The 26,567-nt window shown below is 40.9% G+C and overlaps 3 protein-coding genes across 9 annotated transcripts in view; 1 reads left to right on the forward strand and 2 right to left on the reverse strand.

The window, feature by feature from the left end:
- dyrk1aa (dual-specificity tyrosine-(Y)-phosphorylation regulated kinase 1A, a) overlaps nt 1-13,461 on the reverse strand; it is a 36,562-nt gene extending 23,101 nt beyond the window's left edge. For 2 of the 4 annotated variants that reach the window (XM_062485059.1, XM_062485056.1), the window contains exon 1: nt 12,928-13,460. The gene's annotated coding sequence lies outside the window, so the exon portion shown is untranslated. Of the gene's footprint in view, nt 1-7,830; nt 8,231-12,927 lie in introns of those variants that run through there. The other 2 variants (XM_062485060.1, XM_062485058.1) reach the window with 2 other exon arrangements.
- A 1,171-nt stretch (nt 13,462-14,632) lies between these two features.
- Nucleotides 14,633-21,241, forward strand: vps26c (VPS26 endosomal protein sorting factor C). Of its 2 annotated transcripts, none has more exons than XM_062485101.1 (8): nt 14,633-14,789; nt 15,525-15,668; nt 15,932-16,081; nt 16,825-16,905; nt 17,111-17,185; nt 17,287-17,437; nt 18,648-18,800; nt 20,832-21,241. In XM_062485101.1, exons 1-8 carry the CDS (start codon nt 14,733-14,735, stop codon nt 20,912-20,914), a joined length of 894 nt encoding a protein of 297 aa, XP_062341085.1. In that variant the 5' UTR covers nt 14,633-14,732; the 3' UTR covers nt 20,915-21,241. The 2 variants fall into 2 exon arrangements, with proteins under 2 accessions (XP_062341085.1, XP_062341086.1); XM_062485102.1 differs by having other exon boundaries at nt 14,672-14,789; nt 17,111-17,176.
- Nucleotides 21,242-21,651: 410 nt separating this feature from the next.
- ttc3 (tetratricopeptide repeat domain 3) overlaps nt 21,652-26,567 on the reverse strand; it is a 63,050-nt gene continuing 58,134 nt past the window's right edge. For 2 of the 3 annotated variants that reach the window (XM_062485046.1, XM_062485044.1), the window contains exons 42-47: nt 25,947-26,123; nt 25,393-25,724; nt 25,122-25,248; nt 22,839-22,988; nt 22,483-22,575; nt 21,652-22,342 (exon numbers count right to left, since the gene is read on the reverse strand). In XM_062485046.1, the coding sequence (XP_062341030.1) occupies nt 22,220-22,342; nt 22,483-22,575; nt 22,839-22,988; nt 25,122-25,248; nt 25,393-25,724; nt 25,947-26,123 (1,002 nt within the window). In that variant the 3' untranslated portion in view covers nt 21,652-22,219. The remainder of the gene's footprint in view (nt 22,343-22,482; nt 22,576-22,838; nt 22,989-25,121; nt 25,249-25,392; nt 25,725-25,946; nt 26,124-26,567) is intronic. The other variant, XM_062485047.1, reaches the window with a different exon arrangement.

The following is a 26,567-nucleotide window of genomic DNA, read 5'->3' on the forward strand; positions in this document are numbered from 1 at the left end:
GACCATACCAGGGAGATGTCATGCCTGAATACTACTAGAATAATTAATCAGATCCTGCATGATGGCCAGGAAGAAAAAAAAAGCCTGCCGTGTTCACCAGATTTAAGGTTAATAATGTATTGGTGAAACTACCCCAAAGCCACAGCAACATTCTTCTACTGGCAGAAGAGCAGAAAAAAATAATATTAAAAGTCATAGTGTAGTTCAATAAACATCTAGGTATGAAGATAAAAATTGCTTTAGAAACATAGGGTTAGGGCCACTGAAACTGCCTGAATAGTGGACCAAGCAAACTAGCATACACAGCAAGACTGGTACAGGGAATAGAAAAGTGGTTCCACAATGAAATTCCATATGCATACTATAGTACTGTCAGCTTCAGAAGAATATAGAAGGAGAAGTGAATGCAAAGTTGGTCAGTAGACTTCCAGTAGTAAATTGGGAATTTTCAAGTGAATTAGTTATTAATATACTTAAATGAGAGAGGACACTGGTTGAAGTAAAAAAAAATATGGGGTGGGCAGTGGAAACCTAAAGCACACTAGATGCCAAAAATGGTGATGTCAGAACGGCATGCAGCTTGCTGCTCCGTTGATGCACGCCCCCCCCCCCCGGATCAGGTTTCATCCTAAATGGGAGGAGACCCAGAGGACACAGCCCACACAGTCACGCTTCTGTCACAAGGTTTCTCCAGCTTGCGATATCTTCCTCTCTCCTTGTCTTTGTCTCTCAAACAGCTGGAGATTTCAGAGTAATAACAGAATAAGGAAACTGTAAAGGTAAAGGAGGCTGAGAAAGAAGGCTGAGAAAGGATTAGGATGAAGAGCATTAGCCATCTTTGATGGTGCTTGGGAGGAGACAGAGGTGCTGGTGGGGGGGCTGTGTCTGGGTCGTCTGCTGGCTAGTGACTCAGCATTGTGATGGGAGCACCGCCGAGCCTGCCTGCCCGGTTGCGTCGGCTGTTGCCTAGCCTTTCCCTCCACCTCCACACACTGAGGGCTGGGAAACTGCTGCGTCACTACACACACACAAACAAACTCATTCCCAAAAGCTGCTTGGGCAAGCACAGCTAAGACAGTAAAAAATAAAATAAAAATAAGGGAGAGTGACAAAAGAGGGACGTGCAGTGAGAAATGAGCTACTGCTATAAGCAGCAACCGAACAGCACCTTTCCCTCAAATCCCTGTAATCTCTTAACACATCACTCTGGATTCTAATTGTTCTAATCCTTGCTGTTTACTGCTCTGATTCTCTGTAGCTGTAGTCAAATTACTTTAGATACAAATGTAATACATCACAACGTAAATCAAACCCTTTTATGTATTTGGCAAACGGACGAGGGTACAAACCTATCAAACCAATTAGGCTACCTTTGCGAAAAGGATAAATAGAAAAACAGATCATTGTTTACAGTCTTATGTTCAAAATACGAACATACATTTAACTATTTATTTCCAATACAGTTTGTCAAGCCTGTTTGTTAATCAAGATAGAAACATTAGAAGTCTAAACTACTCAATTCAAAATCAACCAACCGATACACAAATGCCACGTATACCAAAAATGACAAGCAGTGATTTGCTTTCCCTCCCATGTTAAAGAAATTATACATTAATGACAATTCTGGCTTTTGACTTAAGACAGTAGAAATAACTTAATTAGCACTTTTGTACGATTCCACAAAAATTTCTCAGCATCAACTAAAAGGCAGAATTTACACACATACAACCAGAACTTTCTGAAAACTACCCTAAGATTCAAATTAATCTTTCATGTTAAATCTACCACTTCAAACATTAACAGCATTGCCATTGACCTAATTAAGGGGCATGTCAATATTAATATATAATATTTTTTTATTAAATACCAATTGTGGTCCAACAACTTTTACATAATATTAAGTAAACAAAATAGCATTTAAATAAAAAAAGACAACTAGCATAGCCTTTGAACTTTTAACTAGCCTAATTATCTTCCTCAAAAGGCAAATTAATCGAATATGCCTTATATTCTCCAATGCGAGTACAATTTCAATAAGAGAACAATTTAATTACACTTTGCATCTTGTTCAGGTGAACTGTCCTTTAACCATCATTCGTATAGAGACTCCAACATCACTCTAACAGACACAACATACAACAAAAATATATAATTTAATACATAAATGATTTCCTTTTTGGGTACATTACATAATTTTAAATAGTAAACCAGCTTATGCAGATATACCACATTTAACAAAGACATTTTAAGACAGTCTTATGAGTCCTCTGATATCCTTATTACTTTTCAGTAGGCCTAGGTCTATGGAACTAAATACTGCCAGCAACACACTTGCCAGATTTCTTATATAATTTAATCGTCTTGTATATGATTCCTCATCAGTGCACATTTTCCCATGCCTTATTCAAAGGGTAGTTACAGATGTTCACAATTCAACAATGGAACATTTTATCAACATAACTGCAGAAACATAGAACATTTAGTTAATGACCAGCACATTTGCTAATTGAATTTTAACAGATGGGTTAGGGACAGTTAAAAACCTAGAAGGTAGCAGCCATGATGGATAAGATATCAGACAGACATTCACTGATTTCCGGTAGCATCGGTTGCTTTACTTGTTTGATTCAACAGAGCACTGAAAGCAAGCCTAAAGCCCTGTAATCGAATCTTCTCAGTTCTATTTTGAAATCTCAGTCTGTCTGCAGTGAGTGGGAATTCTGCAGATCATTAACTACTCATTTATCAACGTCTCTCACCAGGCAACACAATGCAGCAGAATCACAGAGTAACCACCCCTCTGAACCCCAGCAACAGTACCTAATTAGCATAGCCTACCACTAGGAAGAAACTGTGCGATTGGGCAAGCCGTAGAAAGCACAAGCCAATCAGAAGACAGTATGCAAATAACCTACTTTTGTTGCCAGGGCAGAGCTCCCATCTATTGTCCAATAGGAAAACAAGTAATAAACAAGAAAATAAATTTCACTTTGTCACATTTCCAAGCTCTTTTTTAACACATCGTTTGCTGGATGAAATGAATGTGGGATTTTAGAAGCAGGAGTCAATGTCTCAAGAACTAAACTCCAGCAACTGACCAAAAATGAAGGAGAGCAGAGCCCAACAACTGATGGGAAAGATTGACCTATATCCTGGCTGCTTTTTTTGCGTGTGCCTAAATATCAGACCTACAGTTAGTGATCAGAGAACAATTATTAATGCACACCGATAGGCATATAATTGATCATACTTTTTATTATCAGCACAAACTAGAACATTACAAACAATGTGATTAAATTATGTAAAATTAAAAAAAAGATTATAGTACTAACAAGATTATATTTTCCTATTACTGAACAATTATACATATACTATAAATAAAAGCCTATTTAAACTTGCCTTTAATACAATCTTAGCACAAGACATTAATGCAAAATTTAAAGCTTGCTTGGTTGATTCTACTCGGCAGCATGAGTATGCTGTTGGGAAACCCAACAAGGCTGAGACAGCACATTTACGATTGCTTTTACAGTAAACTGGCTTTCCAATTTCTCCTTGACAGGCAGGTATAATCTAACACAAATACTCTCTGGGAAGGAAGGGCCCATGTCTTTTCTCTCAAAACTGGCATGAGGTTCTGAGGCAACTTCAATACTGTTAATAGTTGTTCTACTGTACAAGTACTAACACTACTGTAATACTGGGGTTCTGTTTCACAATGAGAAAATCTAATTATCTAAAGTGGGAATAATTAATTAATTGAAAGAGGTCTGATCTTGCTTGATTTTGATGATTGCAACATTAAAATTATGTAGCCTACAAATAATATAGCATACTTAATATCCGTAAAAGACTAAAGGACCCATTCACAACAAACAGCATGTATGTCTGTGATGCAACAGAGAAACCATGTCTACTAGAAACCTGCTTAAAAAAGTCACTCTTTTTAAATGTTATGAAAATACAAAGGCTTTTAAACATCAGGTGAGCAAGTTTTAGAGGAAAGTATTTAGCTGGAGTGGTAGTTCCCCTGTTACTGATTTCTTTCATGTTAATCTGATCTAAATCAAGGTAATAAAGCTCTATTTAACGTTTGCGATTTACTTTTTAAGTCAACCATTGTGTCAAGCACTGAGGATATGTGCAACACAGTGAGAGGTATTCCCCAACATAAAACACAAAAATCAATGAGGGAGAGAGAGGGAGGGAGGGGCAGAAAAGGAAAGGAGAGGGAGGGATCGGTAGCCAACCTGTAAGCATCCTTTCCTTCATCTCATGCTGGTGGATTAGAGAAGCAACAAACCACTGCATATCAAAGATGTGCTAAATTTTATTTTTTACAATTAAGGAATGATTCAACATGAACAATATTTCCCTTTCCGTTTACACCGATGCCAATATCCTTCCACCCTATACTGACTTAGCAATTTTATATTTGAATTAACAAGAATATGTAATCATACCTGCAAACTTAGAAGGTCTGAAAAAGGTGACACCTTTTATAAAGACCCCCCCCCCCCCCCGAGAAGTAAATAAGTAATAATTAATAGTAAATAAAATACAAAATGTCTTCAGGTAAAAAATATATAAAAAAAACATTTACTAACACCACTGAACACAAAACAACCGTAAAACTGGTCGAGTGGGATGTAATAAAAAAAATCTTAGATACTCTTTTGGCCTGGGCAGGTGCTTCGATCACTCATTAACGTTAAACCAGACATCAATGGGTCTTGTTTCATTACGTGTTCGTTTTCATTTAGCTCATATCTTACGACAAGATATACATAACAAATCAGATAACAATACTAATGCAGTGGAGGAGATAGCCTTGCCAAAATCCTTCACATTGAAAAAGGCTAACAACACAATTCGCTGATCTTACGTTAGCTGACAAGCCGATTAGCCGACAAGCTTGCTTTCCATTATAACGTTAAACATGTCAACAACAACATTGTCCATCAACGGCCTGTGCCTGGTAGTGGTAGCGTGAAAAGTTTAATTCACCCATGGGAAAGCTGCAGCCAGGGAAAGCTGCAGCCAGGGGGCTTCAAAGAAGACGCTGCCGTTTTCTTGATTGGACAAATGACTCGCGTGCCGTTCACCAAAGATGTTTTATTTAGAAGACGACCGCAGTAGGTTTTTGAAACACCCCTTTTGGGAAATTGTAAAAACTCTTTGGATCTATACGATTCACGTGGATGACATTTTCCCATTCAAAATGGCGATTTTCGCCGAAAAGCGACAAGTTTGCAGGTATGGTAATGCAGCAGCAATGGTATCAACAATGCTTTTATATGAAATGGCAGAACATGATCCAAACACTTACAAACTATTGTAAACTTGTGATTAAAACTTAAACAATCAACTAGGCCTAATTTTGAAGTTGTCAGGGATATCTTGTTGAAAGTGTGTGAAAGGTTATGAAATCCTTGTAGTAACGAAACAGTACCATTTTATTTATTGTTGTTTAAAGTTGCACTTTTTATTTAGGATGATGGCTATTAGTGATCAGGCACAGTTCGATTGGTTGTCATATAGTCCAACTTTGCTTATGGTTTTATTCCCCCCCATGCAAACATTGAATGCATGTTGTGTCGTAATTGGTTGACATAGGCTAAATTTATACGCACGGCCAGGGCTCCAGACTAACACCTTATATTAACCTGCAATGCAATTATTAATGTAACTAGAGAGGGTACAATTCAGTGGCGATTTTAGACCCTTTTTAGGGGTGCTCAAGCACAACCGACACCACCACACGATATTAGCTGAGTATAACAGCGCAACAGCGCGAACACAGGCAGGGATACAGTAGCAACGCTAGTGCTAAATAAGTATTTAGCTGCTCGGCTCCATGACGCCTGGTAAGAAGGGCTCTTGAAACTGCTCACCAAAAGAACGAAGGGGAACCCACTTGTCTGGCAGATTAAGACATGTTCGTAGGAACCTAGCGAAAAATAGCCTTAACATTCCTAGACTTTTAGCTACGGTACTAATGCTGAGGGCTCGCTGATATCGCTGTCTTAAGGCCGAATTATACTACTCCGACTCCATTACGGACAGACAGACGGATGGAGTTGCAGGGCTCCAGACTAACTTGTTGCCTTGGTTGCACTGGTGCGCCTAACTTTTTTATTTAGGTGCACCAGCACAACATTTAGGTGCACCCAAATTTTTCCTTGCGTCGCCACAATTTCAAGGTCACCTTTTTATCACGCTCCATATACATTCATATATATTATGTAAATGATCTTAAACAAGAATAAGGTGTAGGTAAATATATTTTTTATTTGAAGCACAATCATACTGTATATATATTTAAAACAAATCTTTTACGTGCTTCACTGAGCTACCAAACTAAAACATTTTAAGCAAAATAAAACATTTCAAAATAGAAAGTGCTACTGTTTAAAAGTGCTTCCCTGAACTGAGACCTAACATTTCATGGCTCAAAGTCTTATAGCGGGTCCCACCTTGCTGTCGCATGCCCTTCAGATGGCCAACACCTGTAATTTGGCCTTCTTGCCCTATGGCCTTGGCTAAATCATCTTGCCACACTCTCCCTAGCATCAAAATCCTAGCTCCATGGGTTAGCTCCATGGCCCAGCTTCGTAACTCAGGGGTCCGCAATTCATTTTTACAAGGGGCCACATGAGAAACCAGAAATGTGTTGGAGGGCCTCATCAATTTGCTCACTATATTTTGATTAGCTGCTACTGGTTATCAGAAGAATAAGGATATTCTGTAAATATTTATATAAATATTTTAGATTTTGGTGTAGGTCAAATAGGAAAGATTATAGAAGTAAAATCCAGTGGGCTTGAACAAGTGCATCGAAATCTGTCTGAATGTCTGAGGTGGATATGCGAAGGACAGCTGACAGGTGATGATCAGGGTCTGCAGTTCAACTAGCAAACCATCAGCCCGCGCCCACTGAATCAGTCAAGTTCTTATTATGTCCGCGTTAGTTTTTTTTCACTTTCACTTTGACCTCAGTAAACAGATACTTAGAAGTCCATGTCTTGTTAAAAGTTAATCAGTGGCAAAGTTTTTCATTTTCGAGGGCTAACCAACAGCTAACTCTCCTGTTGGTGAGGTTGCACAAGCGCACATATGTAAATCGCCTGATCACTGTAGTCTTTCAGGACTACATATTTACTACCGCTCAACACATTTATTTATTTTACATTTTTGATTTACCTCACGCGGGCCGGATTGAGACAGCCTGTGGCCGGTTATGGCCCGCGGGCCATACAATGCCCAGGTCTGCTAAACTGACTCTCTGGTGCTCAGGTCGTAATTTCAATCACACAGCACGGAGCTACAGGAATATCTGGACCACAGCCAATCAGAGGCAAAGACCCGCCCCATCTCTGTCTCTGATTGGTTTAGACCACGATATGATCCAACCATGAGTGTCAGTTCCGTTTTAGGATAACAAACGCTTCGTTTGTGGAGAGACAGCGGATGCGAGGAGGTTAGGTGCACCGGTGCGACCTAGGAAAAAATTTAGTCGCACCCGTACACATTTTGGTCGCATAGTGCGACCAATTTGGTCGCACTCTAGAGCCCTGAGTTGGACGGATTAGTTGAATTTATAGTACTGCGAAGGCTGTGGGTGCTGAAAACAATTCACCGCCAGAAGAATAGGTGGCGCTGCACTGCTAGCTAGGTTATCGAAAAGTCGGAGCAAATTTACAAATTAGCCGTTTCATCAATAAAATAAGCACATTTTCAGCAACTACACTGCCCATTTCTCGTCACATTTTAATTCAGATGCTGATTTACATGTACTGTTTAGCTGAAATATGAATTGTAAAAACTTACAGCAATGGCGGTCAAAGGATTCTGTTCGTCTTGTTGGTCACGGCAATCCCACCCCTGACGCAAGCGGTTCTCAATACGGACCAATCACAGCCAAGGGGTATCCCTAAAATGACAGACTAGCAGACGGACAGTCAGGAAAATCGGGAGGTGCACGTAGAGCTCTCCGAGGGGCTCGGAGAGGGCGTTCCACATCGGAGAGGGCGTTCCCTGTGTCCGTGAAAACGGAGTAATATATTTCGGCCTTTACTAGAACGTCGTATCTATGCGTCGTTGCTAGCGTGTGGTGACGTTGTGCACACCAAATAAATTCCAAATTCTTAGGTTTGGTCAATAAAACGTATGATCTGAACCACTAGCCTACAACCTATCCCACTTAATTACATTTAAATTATGAATGAAATGTTGCAATCATCCACAACATATTGGGTTTGCACAACTTTAACCGTATGTTTCTCATCTAAAAAATAAATTGATGCCTGACACTGTGACCCATCTTGTCACAATAAAACACCCCCATAATGCTGACCTAACTAGATCTGGGTGCACTTCGATTGTCAGACAAAGTACAGCAGGCATGTGGCAGTTAGTTAGCATTGACAACTTGAAAATGCACATGACACACAGTCTGCGGCAGATTCATCTTTTAAAAGAGAAAAGTATGCCTCCTTCTGTTAAAATAATTGGACAAACACCACTAGCCATCTAAAGTGTTTAGTTAGTTATCATAGACAAATTAACTAGATATTAACATTAGGTATTTCATTGTGTAGAAGCATAGCTAGTAGGGCTGTCTCCACTCAGTCGACTAGTCCATTGTTTAGTCGATATGCTCTTGGTCGACTAAGATTTTTTTTAGTGGAGCTGCCGGTGTTACCATTTTCCCTTTCATTAATCTGTGTTTTGTTTTGTTTTTTTGCACACGGCACATTAGCACAATTGTAGCTGTTAACCTAAACTTTGTCTAAAATTGGTGCTATTAATCCTTTAGGCAAAATGGCAAAGAAATCTGTGGTATGGAAGCATTTTATCAAAGTACCGGGTGACTCAAAACATGTTGAATGCACACTGCCACCAACGGTTTATATTCCATAGTTCAACGTCGAATATGATGTAGCCTACCACTTGAAAACCGTAAATTGGCCATCGGATTTTTACAGTGTGTAGCATATATGCTAGGCATAGGATTTTTATGTTTCGGGAACGAAAGATTTGCTTATGCTGTGCTACTGTAGGTGTACGTCCATCTGCATTTATTTTAAACAACAGCCTAGTTTTCGATTTGAGAGACTGCACGCTTTCAACAATGATGTCGGCTTTGGATGTGCTAAGTTGTTAGACTCTTGTTACTCATAAAATAGCTAGTTCTGTATACATGTTTATAATTAAAGACATGAAGCAAGATTGCAGGTTTATTCCCTAAATTGAAGTTTACAATTTGAATAATCTAGGTTAAAGATATCACATCTAAATCGAATGACATTATCTTCAACAACAAAATCTTTCTCTGTTGCACCGTTCGTCTTCTACGTAAATTTGCATGCTGCACTTTCAGGCAGTGATCAGCACGCTCTGATGATTTGCATGTTGCTGAATTTAAATGTTATTTTTAATATGTAGTACATTGTAAGAGATAATAAATAATAGCCAATCAGGCATGTTTTATTATATCAGCATTTGGTAACAACAGGACTGGTGACACAAAGCTTATTGTTAGTAGCCTATAGCAAATTTGATAGCGGCTGAATCTGGAATGTCCAGCAGCTACATTGAGTCAGATCGGGAAAACATTTGTACATTTATCTTTGTCTAGTTGTCAATCTCCCTTCTTACGCATGTATTTCTTACGCAATTATCTCTTAAAACAGTGAGGTAAAACATCACACAAAATGGTTTGATGAAAAACATTGTGACATTTATAGAATAAAAAAAACGTTTCAAATTTAGATTTGTCGATTTTCAGAAGTGTTTAGTCGAGTCTTGGTCGACCAAAGAAAATCTCAGTCGGGGACAGCTTTATAGCTAGCAAGCCAACATTTGCAAGATAGGCTAGTTACACAAGCTGGTAAAAAAAATCCTTAAACCCCAAGAACATGATATTCAGACATTTATTCCCAACTCTCATACATCTATTTTTTTTTTTTTTTTTGAGCACCGAAAAACTGTATTTACAAATTACATGCTTTGGGCTTCTAATGTATAATAAACAAGTAAGTTACTTGTATTTAAAATACAATTCAGCCGCTATCAAATTTGCTATAGGCTACTAACAATAAGCTTTGTGTCACCAGTCCTGTTGTTACCAAATGCTGATATAATAAAACATGCCTGATTGGCTATTATTTATTATCTCTTACAATGTACTACATATTAAAAATAACATTTAAATTCAGCAACATGCAAATTTTTTTTGAGCACCGAAAAACCAAAAAAAAAAAAAAAAATAGATCTATTTTTTTTTTTTTTTTGAGCACCGAAAACCCATTAGAAAAAAAAGTATATATATATATATATATATATATACACACACATACATACATATATACTTTTTTTTCTAATCAATGTATTTATTCCCAGGTGTTTTGCATCTCCACCCCCACCCCCCCCAGAAATTTAGCCATAGAGGAAACACTGCACTATATATTATCATTCCAGGTTAAGAATACCAATGAAGGCTGCGTTTAAATCGTAAATCAAACTTTTGTCAGCATTTGAGTGGAAATGTAATTTGCATTTGTACAGGTGTATTCGTGCATATCGGGCTGGCCCTCGCAGCGGAACGACAGTTTAGTGGCCACTCTGTCCATTTGCACACCTCACAGTTGCGTATTGATCAGACAAGAAGACACGCTTATAAACTTTATAAACTGATTACTATTGATCAAAACAGAACGAGGGTTCGGCTGTAGCCTACTTGAAACATACTATTGAGAACATATTCGCTGACATGCATTGCACACGTGATAAACACAGCTTTTTTTTTTTCATCGCTGACTTTTTTTGCCTTTGGCGCTCGGGATTTGTCATTGGCGCTCGGGAAAACAGCTTTGGCGCGCGCCAACATTTTCTCTATGCAGGAAAAACCCTGACATCACCCCACATCACTGGTTGTGGGGTATGTGACTGGAAATACATCTAACATGCTAACGCATAACGCATCTGGCGTGTGCTAAATGACTAAAAATATCCGACGCCATCACCCAGGTGTGCCAATCACTGGAACGAGACAAAAAAAAAATTCAGCTTTCCCTACAGTGCTTAACCAGCCATAAATACACATACAAATAGGGCCAAATAAATTACTGACGCAATCGGAATTGACATGTCATCTTCAATGCGCCGTATTCACTCGTAGCGGAACCTGGTTTGTTTTGCTTTTCCCTCCGTTGTACCGAACTCATACCGAACCGTGATGTCTGAACCGCGGTATGAACCGAACCGTGACTTCAGTGTACCGTTCCACCCCTACTGTTTACATTAATCTCGGGCTGGATCTAGATGTTTTCAGCTTACTGAGGAGAAACTTGGCCAAGTGCAGCCAAGTAAAAACCTAGAACCACTGCACGCTGACTGTTTGATACTCCTCACCCCTTCAATAAACCTGGACCACTTTAAGTGAAGAGACTTCAAGCTTAAAATTGGTATAAAATTGGGTTTGAGATGTGTACTTGAAACCTTAAGGCCTGATCTTTAGTTTGTTTGTGTCCTTTTGAAAACTGGACATAATACCCAGATGGACATGTGCATGTATAACAGATGTGAATTCTTGGTTTACATCTCAAGTCCAAATCTGCAAGTCCCACACTTCCATTAATATTTTAACAAGTCTGCTTTCTCAATATCACCCTGCATGTCATCTGTATGTTGACAGCAGGTCCTCCCCCTTTTCAACAATGAATCACAAGCTATGAACTCATGTCACAGACACAAAAGTCGATCATACATTACATAAGTGCATTGCCAAAATTATTATCATCAGAAACTGTCTACAGCCAGTAGAGAGAAGCCTTAAACAAATCGTTATGAACAACGATCAAACTTATTCCTGACCACAATACCACTAAGTAATGACCCGGTGTCAGCATACCAAAGCTATTCGTCCATTCAAGTCATCTGGCTAGCCAACTAATCACAAAGTAGATGTGGTGTAACAACTGGATCTTATGTCTATGAATTCAGGTTAAGTCCAGCATCTCCCTTGACATGCGCCAATATTTCTCGTTTAAGAAGAGTCATAATCAACATTATCCAATTGATCCCATGCTAACGAACACAATTTTTAGTGCTACCAATAACTAGCCCACTAACTAGCTATCACTAAGCGCCGTTAGCTTACTTGCCACACGGAACGGTGTTTTGCAGAAGCATGCAGTTACGACGTTAGCCTACTTGCTAAATTGAGTCAATCACGCCATGCATTTTCAGCCAATGTTAACCTTGCAGGTTGATATGAAAAAGCTACTTAGCATTGGTCTAGCGAACCAATCTGTAAATTCGGTAAGATGGAAGTGAAGTTACAAATGTACCACCTCAAAAGTTAGCTAGCCATCTAGCTAATTGTGTTAACCAGCTAGCTCGCTAGCTGGGAGGGTTAAGCCCTGAACTACAGATGTTTAGAAATGATCAAATAACTTGTGATAACTTGCTATGACCTCTGCAGTCCACACACCTGGTTTATCAGAGTGATCATTTATCGTCCTTTAACTAAAAATATTACCATGCTACCAGCCTACATGTTCGCTAAATTCCAGCATTTACACAGACCCCCATCAGCGTGGCCTACTATTCAGTTGGTTGTGTTGGTATCATTTTGCGTCTCGTATCATGCTGTCATCCCACGAAACGCACATCTGCAAAGCAACAGTTGCTGAAAATGTTTAAAATGAGCAATGGTAGCCAGCTAAAATTTTCAATTGCACGACAAGCCCTCAACGTGAGCTAGTTTCACTGTTTAGTTGCTTGGCTAATAGTATATAGCTAGCTAGCTAGCTTAGCCAACTCTTAGGGTAAACTGACTCCCATTGACCAGAATCCTCGGCTAAAGACAAGTAGCGTAGGCAGTTAGCTGGTAGCTAGCCTGCTTGCACAGTGTAAACTCACCTTTGTCGGTGCCTGTCACTCTTCCTATCCGAGAAACATATCCTCATTTATCCACCCCAATGCCTTACGGCGATTTAGTAAATCCAGTCTGTTCTCCTCCATGGAGCCCCCCTGATTTCCCAACGTACAGCCTTCACTCCTATGAGTTGGTGTCAATTGTGTTTCCAAATCAACAGCGCCTCTCCGTCAACTCGCCAGCACCGTCAACAGAAACTTATTCGATCCGAGCACAGGAAAAGCAACATTTCGATGCACGCTTGCACATCGTCAGCTGGCCAAGAATTCCATGTCAGCAATAGCGACATTGTTTACAACTCATGTCAAAAATTGTGTCCAAACATTGAAGCCCTTGTTTTCTTAAAAACAGATTTTTTTTGTAAATTTCACAAAATGGCGCGCGTTCCAAACCTGCGCAGCGAACCAGCCCGGCAGACCATAGAAACTACAGTCTGCTAACGTACAGCCAACCAATATAACGTTAGATAGCTGGAGCTAGCTAGCTCGAGTCAGTTAGCGTCGCCTTAATACATACACCTCGGTATGATTAATTGATTTAATACAATGATACATTTTAATATGGCCGTTTTAATGTAACCAGTTAGCTAGTGTCATAACTCTGATGGCTATATAAAATTCCGGCGGGAAGGATGCTTTTTGAACTAAAAAAAGGAAAGGTTCTAACAAAATGGAGGGTAAGAGTGTTACCATGACGACTGTCAATCAAACAGAAAACCTTCCGTATGGACCAATGACGCAGAAAAAGACCGCGCAGTTGTCATAGAAACTGCCAATCAAATGTACGTTTGAAAGGGGAGGACTTGACATTTCTCCTCCAAAGTATTTTTCTCATGTTCACTTCAAACTAAGTGATATTTGATTTGAGACAAAATACTTGGGGAAGGTGCACAGGATTTGTATCTTGCTCACGTCATCGTAGAAGATTATCACAGAAGAGTCATGCGCCCACTAAATGATCCATCGATTTTACCCTGCAAGTCATTATTTAAAGAAATATTAAAAGGACATTGATTCCAACTGTAGCTTCTGTGGTGAGCATCCAGAATCTGTCTCACATTTGTTTTGGTGCTGCTCAAGTGTAAATAAATGTTGGCAAGATACTTGCAGATTTATGATGGACCATATTCTTGCTGATTTTGTATTGTTATGGGAGAATGTGCTGTTTGGTTTCCATGCTTATGATAAAAATAAGGATTTTTTAAAATCTTGTTAATTTTGTGTTATTGATGCCCAAATATCACATTCATCTTTTTGATCTTTTACAAAGAATTAGAATTATACATTCAAACCATTTTGTATTCCTTAAATGAGAAAGCTGTACAAACAATTGATGTCTGTACTCTTTATAAGGCCTTTGTATGATTCGTGCTGTGCTGTACCCCCTTGCCTTCTTATGCGTTTGTATACTCTGTAATTGATTTTATTTCTGCCTTTATGCAATAAAAAAATAAAAAGTCATGCGCCCACTTTTATACATCACACATTTAGTACGTTTTTCTATGAAGTATTGGCATTTAATTTATGCTTTGTTTCAAGACAAGGGGCAATCCCATATACATAGATATATACGCTAGAGGGTGAATAAAGTGCTTAACAACATCTAAACAAACCTTACCATACATGACAATGGAAAAGAGAGCATATGTCTGACCAGTGTTGATGTGCAGGTGTTTGTCAGTCAGTTTGGATTTGTTGTCACGTGACAATTTGTCACATGATCGTAGAAAGGAAGTATCGTTGCTAGGGTAGAAGGAAAAGGATTGTCCTGTGATATCTAAACCTTAAAAATGAGTGCTAGTTTGGATATTAGACTGAAAAGAGCTAACAAAGTTTATCACGAGGGGGTAAGAGAGCATTCGATTGAAAATATTAACGTGAAAACATTTGAACTGATTATTCAGCTGTAAAAAAATAAAAATAAATTCGAGTTAGGAACCGCTTTCTCGCTGTGTTGCAGAGGCTAATGCTGCAGTAATACCTAATACTATTGGTGTGCATGCTTGTTGTTGTCACACTCAGTGTCAGTGGCATTGTCTTCGGCGTTTAGCTAGCTAGCTGACCAAATAACTTGTGTTCATATTTTTCACTAAGTAAGAATTAATCTAATATCGGATTGAAGACTTAAATAGTGTCCTTGCTAGCTCTACGTACAAGTAGCAAAAAAAACAAACAAAAAAAACAGCTACAGTACCTAGAACTAGCCTAACGTTGAACAGCCTTCATGAATTGTCGCTCAAAACTGTCTCTGCATCTTTTTTTTTTTTAGAAGGCTATTCATTATTTCCGACTTTCCGATTTTACTTATAAGGCAACACTTTCCACAAATGCGATGACAGTCCAGTTTGTCATTCTCTCAAGTATATCAGATTGGGTTTTTTACTCCCTCCTAGTGGGCATCTTCGGTGAATGCACCGCTGTCAGCCGCTGTCTCTCAAATAATGAGCAGGTCGTTTATTTCCCTCTAGTGGGGTTATTGGGGCAAATGCGTTGTAGCCAATCAAGTAACACATCACCATACAAAGAAATAGCTACATTTCATAACCATAGCTTCTCCATGTGTTGTGTGTCATCCTTGGCAGGAGGTCCTAGCAGGTGTTGTGGTGTTAGTGAGTAAAGAGGCAGTGCAGCACCATGGTATCTCTCTCACCATGGAGGGCCTGGTCAACTTACAGCTGAGCTCCAAGAGTGTAGGAGTCTTTGAGGCCTTCTATAACTCTGTCAAGGTAAGAACTTAATTGTATACTTAGCCACTGTTCACCAGTTGAAACTGTGCTCTTTCTTGTTGCAGTATTATTAAGTTGATCTAATTTATTATAAACCTGTCAAGTCCTTTTATTGGCCTTGCTCAAAGTTGTGCTATTAACAGGCAAACATGCTGCTTGTGTTCTTGGGTTGTATTACTGAGTGTTTCTGTGTTGGTGGGGGTTGCTGCATAGAAGCACATAATACATGCTGTCACACTGACAGATGTTGTGTATTTATATAGCCCATTCAACTGATCACCAGCAACATTGAAGTGGTCAAACCAGGCAAGGTTCCAGGAGGCAAGACAGAGATTCCCTTTGAGTTCCCCCTCCACACAAAGGGCAACAAAGTTCTATATGAGACCTACCATGGCGTTTTTGTCAACATTCAGGTAAAGTCTGTGAGACCATAACCTTCAAGCTTTAATATACATTCTGTGTCATGTTTCTTTCTCTTTGGCTTTCTCCTCGGTTAGGCAAGGCCTGACAAATATTCTAACATTTACACACACACTGCTGTGGTGCACACCACATTATACCATTTGGTTACATATGTTGGACAGGATGTTACACACACCACTGTTTTCTGTGTGTGTGTGTGCATGGACGAGACCTTCATCAGCTAATGTTATTTCCAAGGCTAAGTCTGAGAACTTAACAGGGCTATTTTGTTGTCATGCCATCTGGCGAACAACTAAACAGTGATTGTAACCCTTGCTTTATCTGTGGCTAAATTTAGCTAATAAGGGTGTAATTATAGAGAAATTTCCTGTGTTTCATTTGAGCTTTCTTTGGAGCACCTCAGAGAAATTGTAGGGAAAGTGGAGTCGACCATTTGGTGAAAATGAATACTCTTTAACACAACTTCAGTATTTCTGAAGAGATCTGTAATGTTTCTATCTTCTTCAAAGAAGGATTATTCCATGGTTGCCTTCCTACCAGTAGCTCCAAAAGGGAAAATGGACACCATCTTTTTGCCCCCAGAGTCAATATGAAGTAAAGGGACCTAGACAAATAAAATAAACCTAAACAGATGAGACCAGCGATATATTTTCATCCTTAAAATTAAAATGTCTTTGGGATTTGATCTGCCAAAAGAATAGCCATGCTCATGCATTACCATCCTGTTCTCCAGTATACCCTGCGCTGTGACATGAAGCGATCCTTGTTGGCCAAAGATCTTACCAAGACCTGTGAGTTTATGGTGCACTGTCAGGTAAGCTCAACCTGTTTGTCAGTATGCGAGTCAAATATGTTAATTGCAGTAGGCTTCAGTGTTCTCTTCTAATAAGTTAAAGTATGTTATGTTTTACACAATACAGCAAACAATGTAGTTTGTAGGCAACATAATGTACTGTATAATCATAAAAATGCCATATTCCTATTTCCTTGCTTAAACAGTCCTTGTGTCGTTTCTCTAGCCACAGAAAGCCAAGATAGTCCCCACACCTGTAGACTTCACCATCACTCCTGAGACTTTGCAGAATGTACGCGAGGTACCCAAGAATCCTCTCCAGTCATATCAACATCTTAAAAAATGGTGATGGCTTTAGCAAAGTCACATTAGCAGTTTCCCAACGTTTTGTCTCTTTTCCAGCGGAGTTCACTGCCTAAGTTCCTTATTCGGGGCAACCTCGACGCCACCAACTGTGTGATCACTCAGCCCCTGACTGGAGAGCTGCTGGTGGAGAGCTCAGACGTAGCCATCAAGAGCATGGAGCTCCAGCTGGTCCGGGTAGAGACCTGTGGTGAGCCCCATGCTGCCAACCTGGACACACTGCCTCCTGAATCTGTGGATGCACCCTCAATACCAGCACATTCTTTCTTTATAAAAAATTATTTTAAAGACACATAGGTCCCAACGTGAATCTCCTGTGAAAATAAGGGTTTAGTATCGCACATTTTTGTTTCGTGAATTCTATTGGTTGTAGAAAACGACTGTTGTACTCAGTAGCGGCTGGTGATAATTTTTCTGGGGAGGGCGTTTTTTTGGAGGGGGGGGGGGGGCGCGCAATAAACAGAAAGCAGCACTTCGAAACTGGGCAAAACAACCACCACTACTTTATTTAAACAACTATGTATTTAATAAGAGCAAGACAATACGATACAAAATTCAAGTTACAAACATAACAAGATAGTGAGGTTATCGTTTTTTTTCCCATCCACTACCAAAAAGCATGTTAACTAGCTACTTGAACATCCAGCCAGCCAACTCCGTTTCGCATAAAGACTCAAGAGCAGGTAAGAAGCCCTGGTTGTACTAGTAGCTTCGTCCCCGGTCACTAGCCTGCTGCTTCGTCCTCAGTCATTGGCCTGCTGCTGGATTTGTAAATCGTATTGGTCCGAGATCCTTTATCCTCTTTTTTTCTTCCAGCGAACGTCTTGTGAAAGTTTTTTTTGTAAATCAATGACAGAATTTGTTTTGACGCACCGCCACCGATTCACAAAACAAAAGTTTCTGCTAGCTATGCTGCTCTCGTACATGCTTGTTCTGGTAACTAGGGGAATTTTAATGGTCGCTGATGGTCACCGAATCAGTCCAATCGCGTTGAAGTAAGAACGATAGGAAAGCATGTCATTGGTTAGGGCGCAAATATTTGCGCCCCAGAATCGAACTTTCAATCCGCCAATGAAAAGCTGTTCCTGCTGAAATGACAGCAAAAAGTTAACTAGCTTCCATAGACTTTGCTGTTACCGGCGCCCTTCACCGGAAGGAGGGGCTTTTCTCAGTAATGACGAATGGCAATATATTATGTTTGGTCACATTTAAGTGGTTGTTGTCAGGGGCTTACGGTCTCCCACACACATTTAACGCGTAAACACGGTACATTTCTTATTTTTATTATTTTGTATTTAATGTTTTTTGACATGTCTTTTGACATATTTTCATCTCAAAATTTTAAGTGGGGCGGCGCACTTGCGCCCACTATTGACGCACCGCCACTGGTTGTACTCTAGGCTGTGCCGAGGGTTACGCCAGGGACGCCACAGAGATCCAGAACATCCAGATAGCAGAAGGTGATGTCTGCCACGGTCTCCCCATCCCAATCTATATGGTGTTCCCCCGGCTCTTCACCTGCCCCACCCTGGAGACCACCAACTTCAAAGTTGGTGAGTACAAGCCTCCACCGGCAATTTCCAGAATTAGGGACATATGAACATTTAATTGAGAAACAATGTGTTAATGACAACACAGGGTGTATTCTGAATAGACGTTAATACATTTAGTCATTTAGCAGACGCTCTTATCCAGAGCAACTTACAGTAAGTACAGGAACATTCCCCCAAGGCAAGTAGGGTGAAGTGTCTTGCCCAAGGACACAACATCATAGCATGGCTGGGATTCGAACCGGCAACCTTCTGATTACTAGCCCGATTCCCTAACCGCTCAGCCACCTGACTAATACACACAACTATACTTTCAATAATTGGGTGTGCTTTGCCTTCGGCAAGGGCACAACCTTTGTTCTCTCACATATATATTATTATTATTTCTTTTTGCCCCCCTAAAACTCAGTCAATATTTGGCCTACATAGACAACCTAGGTGTCAAAAGTTTCGTCTTGGTAGCGATTGAGTTGCTTCTATTGGGATTTACGTTTCGTTGCATGGTTTAGGCTCAAGTTACGTTTTTGTGTCGAAAAGTGAAGCTAACAGTGGCTAATTTGTTACTAACGTCACTACCGTCACGAAAACACGCGTGACTACCTGTAGCAGAACATTCGTTTCGCATCTGTTAACTTGGGGGATAGCTAGGCTAACTATAGCTTTACTACAAGGCAGCTGCAGAAACGCCACAAGCAAAGAGGGCAGGGTGATAACTATTTACTCATTTTACTTTGTGATATGACACACAATTGTAAAATGTAATGTACAATATTAGCTGATATTATTAAGGAAGTGGGCCCACATCTACTTTCGGAAACGGTAGTCTACTATTTCACTGAGGCATTAGCATGACATTAGCCTCTGTTACCCGGGCAACACATACTACAGTGGTCTATGATACATCTGTTTTCAATCATTAAAATAAAGGTTCCTCACAAATACATTTTCGTTGTAGGATTTATTATGACATTACATTACAAGTAAACGATTTGTTGGTGAAATTATCATTACCTGTGGTTTCAAACCAGTGTTGCTCACTGCAACGCTGTAGCCTACGCGAGACACACTACAAAAACATCTACACAGCTGTTTAGGAAGTCAAACGGCGACAGAACATGTTCGGCACTCCCCTTACTTAAATCAAAAGTCTTTCAATAGGTGAAACTATCTGACTACTAACCTGAACTTCATTGCCACAGCCTAAACTTGTCAATCTGTTCATGAAAATAATTAATTTCAGCCTAAACCGTACAACGGAACGTTAAATCCAATTCAACCAACGCAACCGCTACCAAGACGAACACAGCAGTAGTCTAGTACTGTACTGTAGTAGTAGAATTTACCAGGGCAGCTTCTCCACACAGGGCTATATCGCATTTTGCGTTGTTACTGACAATGATCGCTACCAGTGAGCTTTTTATGAATGAGCGATTTTCCACTAAATAAATGTCAAGCTTATTTACGTTTTTGGGGGCATATTTTCAGTTAGCAGATGGTACTGTTTGAATCGCGATTCTATCATCTGCCGGTAACGTCGTAGAATAATCTTCAAAGGGGGTTCTTTATTAATGAATTAATGCAATATGAGTAGGCTAAATGCCTGAACATATCACGAGAAGGGAAAACTTAAAAGGACGTTTAAGTCATAGAGATTAGGTCCATTTTTACACCGGTCTGCCAAATTTATTCGTTTTGATTCAGCTATGAGGCTGCCTCTTGCAGGGGAAATGAGAAGACATATTTCATTCTACACTTCACTCGTATTTTGAGTTGTAAATGAGCAGCAAAAAAATATGCTTTTAAATCTATGTAATCTTTATAAATAATAAGTAGGCCCTATGCATTTTCATATAAAATATACAGAAATATCAGTTGTAAAAATGTCATTAAAAAACGGACCCCTGTGCAACCGACGCAAGCAAGCACACCCTACAATTTCCCCAGAAATTGTACCCTCTCTAGTTGTATATATTCCACAATTTGTATGTCCTGTTTACTTTCCTTACACGTTAATGTATTCCTTTCCTCCTGTAGAGTTTGAGGTGAACGTGGTGATCGTGCTCCACGATGACCACCTGATCACAGAAAACTTCCCTCTCAAGCTGTGTCGGCTGTAAAACCATCCACAAGCTAAATGGAGTGGATAACACCGGAAGCTTAACACAGGACAGTGCCTTCAGTGTGCTCAGATACAGATGGGACTACAGACTATAAACTAGAGACCACCGAGGTACTAGCTGGACGTCAACCATATCTGAAATGCAAAGCATACAGGGAGGAAACCGTCTTAAGGACCTGGACCATCACACCTTTGACATCAAGACCTACAGGGAGAGAGTCGGTCCCATTATGTGGAATGTTAAATGAATGTTTGGTGGAAGAACTTGTTACGGCAAATAATGTTTAACAGCTGCAACTAATCCAGTAAATATTATCAAAAAGGATTGATACCTGTATGTTTGTGTGTGTTATACATGTTACGCCTAAGCTGAATGCAGCAACAATGAAGAATAATATAATCATTTTGGGAAAATCCTGCTGGTGTACCCTACTTTGTGTTATAGCCTACGGCTCTGGGCTGCGTTTCCCGAAAGCGTCGTAAGCCTAAATTGATTGTAGAATCCATCGTACGACGAATTTTAGTTTTACGGGCAGTTCCCAAAAACATCGTAGCTAAAGTGTCTCTTAAATTCTAAAGCGCATAGATTAGCCTACTCCTTACGAGCATGTTTGGGAAACGCACATAAGAAATATTGATGGTTTAGTTTTTTGCTCGATCGTTGCTACGATCCATCGTTATCGGGAAACGCAGCCCTGGTGAACTTCACTTCTGAAACACAAAAGTTGAATCATACACAATTACGTTTTTAATTAAAAATTAATTAGAATTTAAATGTGAATATAAATCTGATTACAATGAGAGAAAAAAAAGGTAAAGCCAGCCCTAAACATTAATTTTCTAAAAGCCTACATTAGTCTGGTAGCAATTTGTCAAATACCCAAAACTTAGCACAAAGTAACTAGTCATCAAATGTTATTACTATAAGCATAGTAGCATTAAGACTTTGAAAGTTGGAACAAATAAACGATTAACTCAACCTTTAAGGTTAGCAAGGCCTATAAATTGTTATACCATTGTTTCAAACAATCCCAAAATAAAATGTATTAAAGGTAACCCCAGGGTGATGTGGCACCTAATAGGCAAAACAAGACCAAATTATGTGCGAAAGAGGAAAGCTTGATGAAAGGATAATAAACAATGCCTTTGGTCCAAATTTGTTTGTGTGCAACAAGCATGAGTTAAAAAAAAAAAGTACTGGCTGTTAGAAGGGACTCCAGAGCAAACAGAATGTTGAGAATAAGGATTTTCTGGATTAGTTCCAGTATTATAGAGCTTGGAGGGCAGAGGCAGAGCGGCTGGTTCAGGAGAAGGGAGTGTGGCCTCTGCGGAGCTTGCCAGGAAGACTTGGGAAGTCTTCAGGCAGGAGGGCGTGCTCTCTGCAGGTGGGGCAGGTGCTCTGCTCCTTCAGCCAAGACTTGATACACTGGAGGGACAGAACATGAACCATGAGAAGGGTGAGGAAAGACCCTCAGCTTAGACACGAGCATGACAGGCTTGAGGTGATCTAATGTGTGTTTGTGTTGAGGCTGAGCCTCCGAGCAGGCTTGAGAGATCCAGTCTTACCTGTCTGTGGAAGCTGTGTCTGCACTCCAGCACACACATGTTCTCCTGGGTCATGTCATCGTGACAGATGATACACGGGTCCTCCATGTTCAGCTGCACAGGAAACACCAACACACATCACTCAATACAAACAATCCTCTTCAACAAGGAGTTAAAAATCCATATTTCAGTCTCCTGTTGGAAAATTCTTAATTTGATGCACTATTCCCTAATTGACAAAATCATTAATTAAAATGGGGATAAGTGTCCTGCTGCCTAAACACATCAAATTGTTTCTTGTTAAAGAAAGGGATGTAACATGAATCAACGTTGACGTGTTAACGATGCCTGACAGGCTGTGCCCAGCATCTACCCACCGCCTTGGACTGCTGGTGTCCGTGTGAGCCCAGGCTCTTCCAGACGGGGGGAGGGGTGTCTGCGGAGCGGGCTGGCGCGGGGGAGGCTGAGCGCAGGGCTGTCACACCCAGGGCCTGCCCCCCGAGGAGGGTGCCCCCACCACTCACATCCTGGGCAGAGGGGTTAGAAACACAGCATGCTAAGCTGAATGCAGTGTGTGTACGTATCCAAACATACAAAGAAAAGGGAGGGACAACATTTCAATCTAATGGTTGAGTCAGATGAACAGTTAGAGTGCGTGTGTGAAGCGTTTCCCACAGAATTGGATTTTATTTGTGGTGGTAGGCAGGGGCGGAGACAGACATTGTAAACATTAGGGGCTTAGCCCAAACCTAGGTCCTAGTATGTTTTTGATGTGAGTGTAAATAGAGACCTCAACAAGTAATGCGAGCTTGCGCAAGCAAAATTTTTTGCATGAATTTGAGCGCAAAAAAGCTTTATGTAATATAAACATTATGTTTGACACATTTCATGAATTTAACTATGAATATTATTATATTTAACTTGAATGTATCAGTTTTGGACAAATTTGTGCACAGAATTATGATACTAAGGCCCAATCCCAATGTCATCCCTAAACCCTAACAGACTGACTTGATGTCACCTAGTAAGTGATTGAGTGCAAGAGGCTGCAAGGGCTCAAAATGCTATAAATTGAAATGGGACAGCACTTTGCTGCATTATCGGCAAAATAGTTATGTTGTTGGATCAAATCTGATGAAAGCATATTTATCATTTATCAAAGGACAAACTACACACAGTTCTGGCTATATCAACGATCAGTGAACTTTGTGTTTTAAACTAGTGGTGGGCATAGATTATTTTTTTTAATCTAGATTAATCTCACTGTAATCTTGGCATTAATCTAGATTAAAATGGCTCATTTGAATTCCGCCGAAGGCATTCAGAATATGTGTGCTACCCAAATAATGACTAAAAGTAAGTCTTTGAGAACGGGTTTCTCAAGCCAGGTGGCGCATTAGACCAGGAGCTCATCTCCTGTTTCCAAAATGCATCACAAACTGCTTGAGAAAGCTGTTCTACTATGATAATTGGTGATGAAAATAAATTATGTTCAATAAGATGTACTTGTGTTTATTAACTGTTTATTAGATTAGTTAGCTTGGCTGATAGAGCTGTGCTGACGGGCTTGCCTCGGTTGCACTCAAACATCGTAGTTTGACGACGACTCTTCCCCTGCGCTACATCAGTGCTTGGCCCGGCATCTTCCGCATTAGCTAAGGGATGCTTTGCGTTTAGGTGGTATTTGAGACTGGAAGAACTCCTACAGTAAACTAATTCCGCATAGCACAAGGTGCAAACAACCTTAGTCTTGTCGAGGTTTCCATTGGGAAGCTTCTTAAAAATACATTTTCCCTGAAGCAAACCAGGTGGCGTCATAGCTGCATCCATGTTAGCACGTCACGTTTGATGTGATAATTTCATACACAAGGCATACACACAGGTTCGAAGACTCGTTCTCGCCCCCTACAGTGCAATTCGGCTAGGTATACATCCGCGCTAAAATATCAAGGTGAAAGTCATCATAGCTTGCGTAGTATAGACCCAGCTCCCAACGGCCCATCACTGGTTTAAACCTACTTTTATTTCTAATTATGTTTACGTCAGGGTTGGTTGCTCCTTCCATACATGCTTGTTTACCGTTCTTTTTCTTATTTTATGATGCGGGTTTGCCGGGATTTTTCTCTTGCTTCTGGGCTTCCACTGGGAACCCTTGTGTTTCATGTCACAACGCTGTGAATTATGGGCAACTCCCTTAACTAAAGACTGTAAAAATGCGGAATAACGAAAAGGGCTTAAAAGGGCTCAAAATGTCTGGGAAAGAGCTGTTGCGCACTTGCAATTTGACAGTGGGACAGCCCTAAGCCCTCGAAACCTTAGCGAGAACGTGCCTCAAAGTCCGTAAGTCTGGACATTGGGATTCGGGGCCTAACCGTTCATAAACTCTGGATTGATTCTCCGGCTGTCTTTTCTGAGGGAAAAGGTTGTTCGTCCCAAGCATTGATTCAGAGCATGAATGGAGAGAGGGGGCTATTCACAGACAGTATGTATGTATGTATGGGGGACACAGAGAGAGAGAACGCGAGCGGGGCAAGAAGGGACTGAGAATCAATGCGCTGCGCGCAAATCTATAATTATTTTTTTATTTTGCCACAAATAAATATGTATTAAGTATGGGAAACACTGGTGTGTGTGAGAGATCGAGTCACCACAGGTCTTACCCGGCTGCTCTCCTGCTTGTCCAGGATGAGCTGAGCCACTCGGTTGACGACTTCCTGGTAGGACAGGAAGTTTAGGTCCCCTCCATTGGCTGTGCGCGTGTCCTGGACATACTTCATCAGAACCGGTCTGGAGCCAAGTCACATAACATTACTGACACGTGCACAGCCACGCCATAAAAGGCTCTGTTTTAACTGAATTTAATTGTTTCTTATAACTAGATATTTCTTCAACATTTATAGCCTTAGTTCATTGTGTTTGTGAGTATATTACCTGCTGAAATGAGGGAACATGTTGCCAAGGCGCTCCAGGATCTTGTCAAACACATTGGGCTGAGGGGCCGGGTGCCGGGGTCCCTGGTTGGGCAGGCTGGCCTGGGCGTGGTGCTGGGGCTGGGTGTGGTGCTGGGCCGGCACGCTTTGGCTGCTGCTGCTGGCTAGAACTCCAGCTCCACCCGGCTGCTCCCGAGGAGCCGGGGACTGGACAGCAGGCGGTCTGGGGGGCCTCTGATGGGGGTACATAGGGCCCCTGACGGGTACGGGCCCACCGTAGGAAGGCTGTGGGATCAGCTGATGGGGAGGTAGCTGCTGGGTGGGATGCAGCAACTGTTGATAGAGTGACAAGGGAAAGGAAATGTGTGATTGAACTCAATTGAACGCCTGGTAAACCATGTTGATTTGAGTAACAGTTAGCTAGTGGATGGATTTAGGTCGGGGGGGGGGGGGGGGGGGTCTTGATCTTAAATATCAGTCACAAAAAAAAGGTTGATCATCACGTCACACACCCTTCCCTGACATGACCCAGCCCTGGGCCCCTGCCTGCTCTACCTGCTCTGGTCTCCAGAGGCCTACTCTGACTGGACACCCTGCCTGGCTGTGTGCTCCTGGCCTGGGCAGAAAGCCTAGCCCCGGGGGAGGCCTGGTGGGCAGGATGAAGGGGAAGGTGGGGTAGCGAAGGCGCAGGAGCACAGGGAGGGGCAACTTTAGGAAGAGGTCATTGCGTATCTGAATAAGGGGAAAGCAGAGGGGTTACAATACACAGGCTGGATTTTTTCCTGCTGACTCATTCTTGACATCAGGGATGTACACCTGATTCAGTCAAACTCAAAAGCTTAAAGCTGTACCGTTGTACAAGTGTATTGTTAGCAAAAGTATGATTCTGTTGTTCAATAGGCTTCAGAGCTCTTGAGATAACCAGGCTCAGCACCAACATCCAACTGTGTTGCTATGTCCAGGGCTCCAGACTAAAAGCCGATTTATACTTCTGCGTTTTTACGGAGACGGAGACACGGAACGCCCTCTCCGTCAAGGAACTCCCTCTCCGTGCCCTCTCCGAGCCCCTCGGAGAGCTCTACGTGCACCTCCTGATTTTCCTGACTATCCATCCGTCCGTCATTTTACGGATACCCCTTGGCTGTGATTGGTCCGTATTAAGAACCGCTTGCGTCA

Source organism: Osmerus eperlanus, chromosome 19, assembly GCF_963692335.1.
Source record: "Osmerus eperlanus chromosome 19, fOsmEpe2.1, whole genome shotgun sequence".
Classification (NCBI taxonomy): Eukaryota; Metazoa; Chordata; class Actinopteri; order Osmeriformes; family Osmeridae; genus Osmerus; species Osmerus eperlanus.

What these genes read in the sequence shown, in the direction of transcription:
- vps26c (XM_062485101.1), top strand. Translation starts at nt 14,733, where the DNA reads ATGAGTGCTAGTTTGGATATTAGACTGAAAAGAGCTAACAAAGTTTAT. An exon ending in GCGTTTTTGTCAACATTCAG is followed by an intron (nt 16,082 to 16,824) that starts GTAAAGTCTGTG and finishes CCTGTTCTCCAG; the next exon opens with TATACCCTGCGCTGTGACAT. An exon ending in GGTCCGGGTAGAGACCTGTG is followed by an intron (nt 17,438 to 18,647) that starts GTGAGCCCCATG and finishes GTTGTACTCTAG; the next exon opens with GCTGTGCCGAGGGTTACGCC.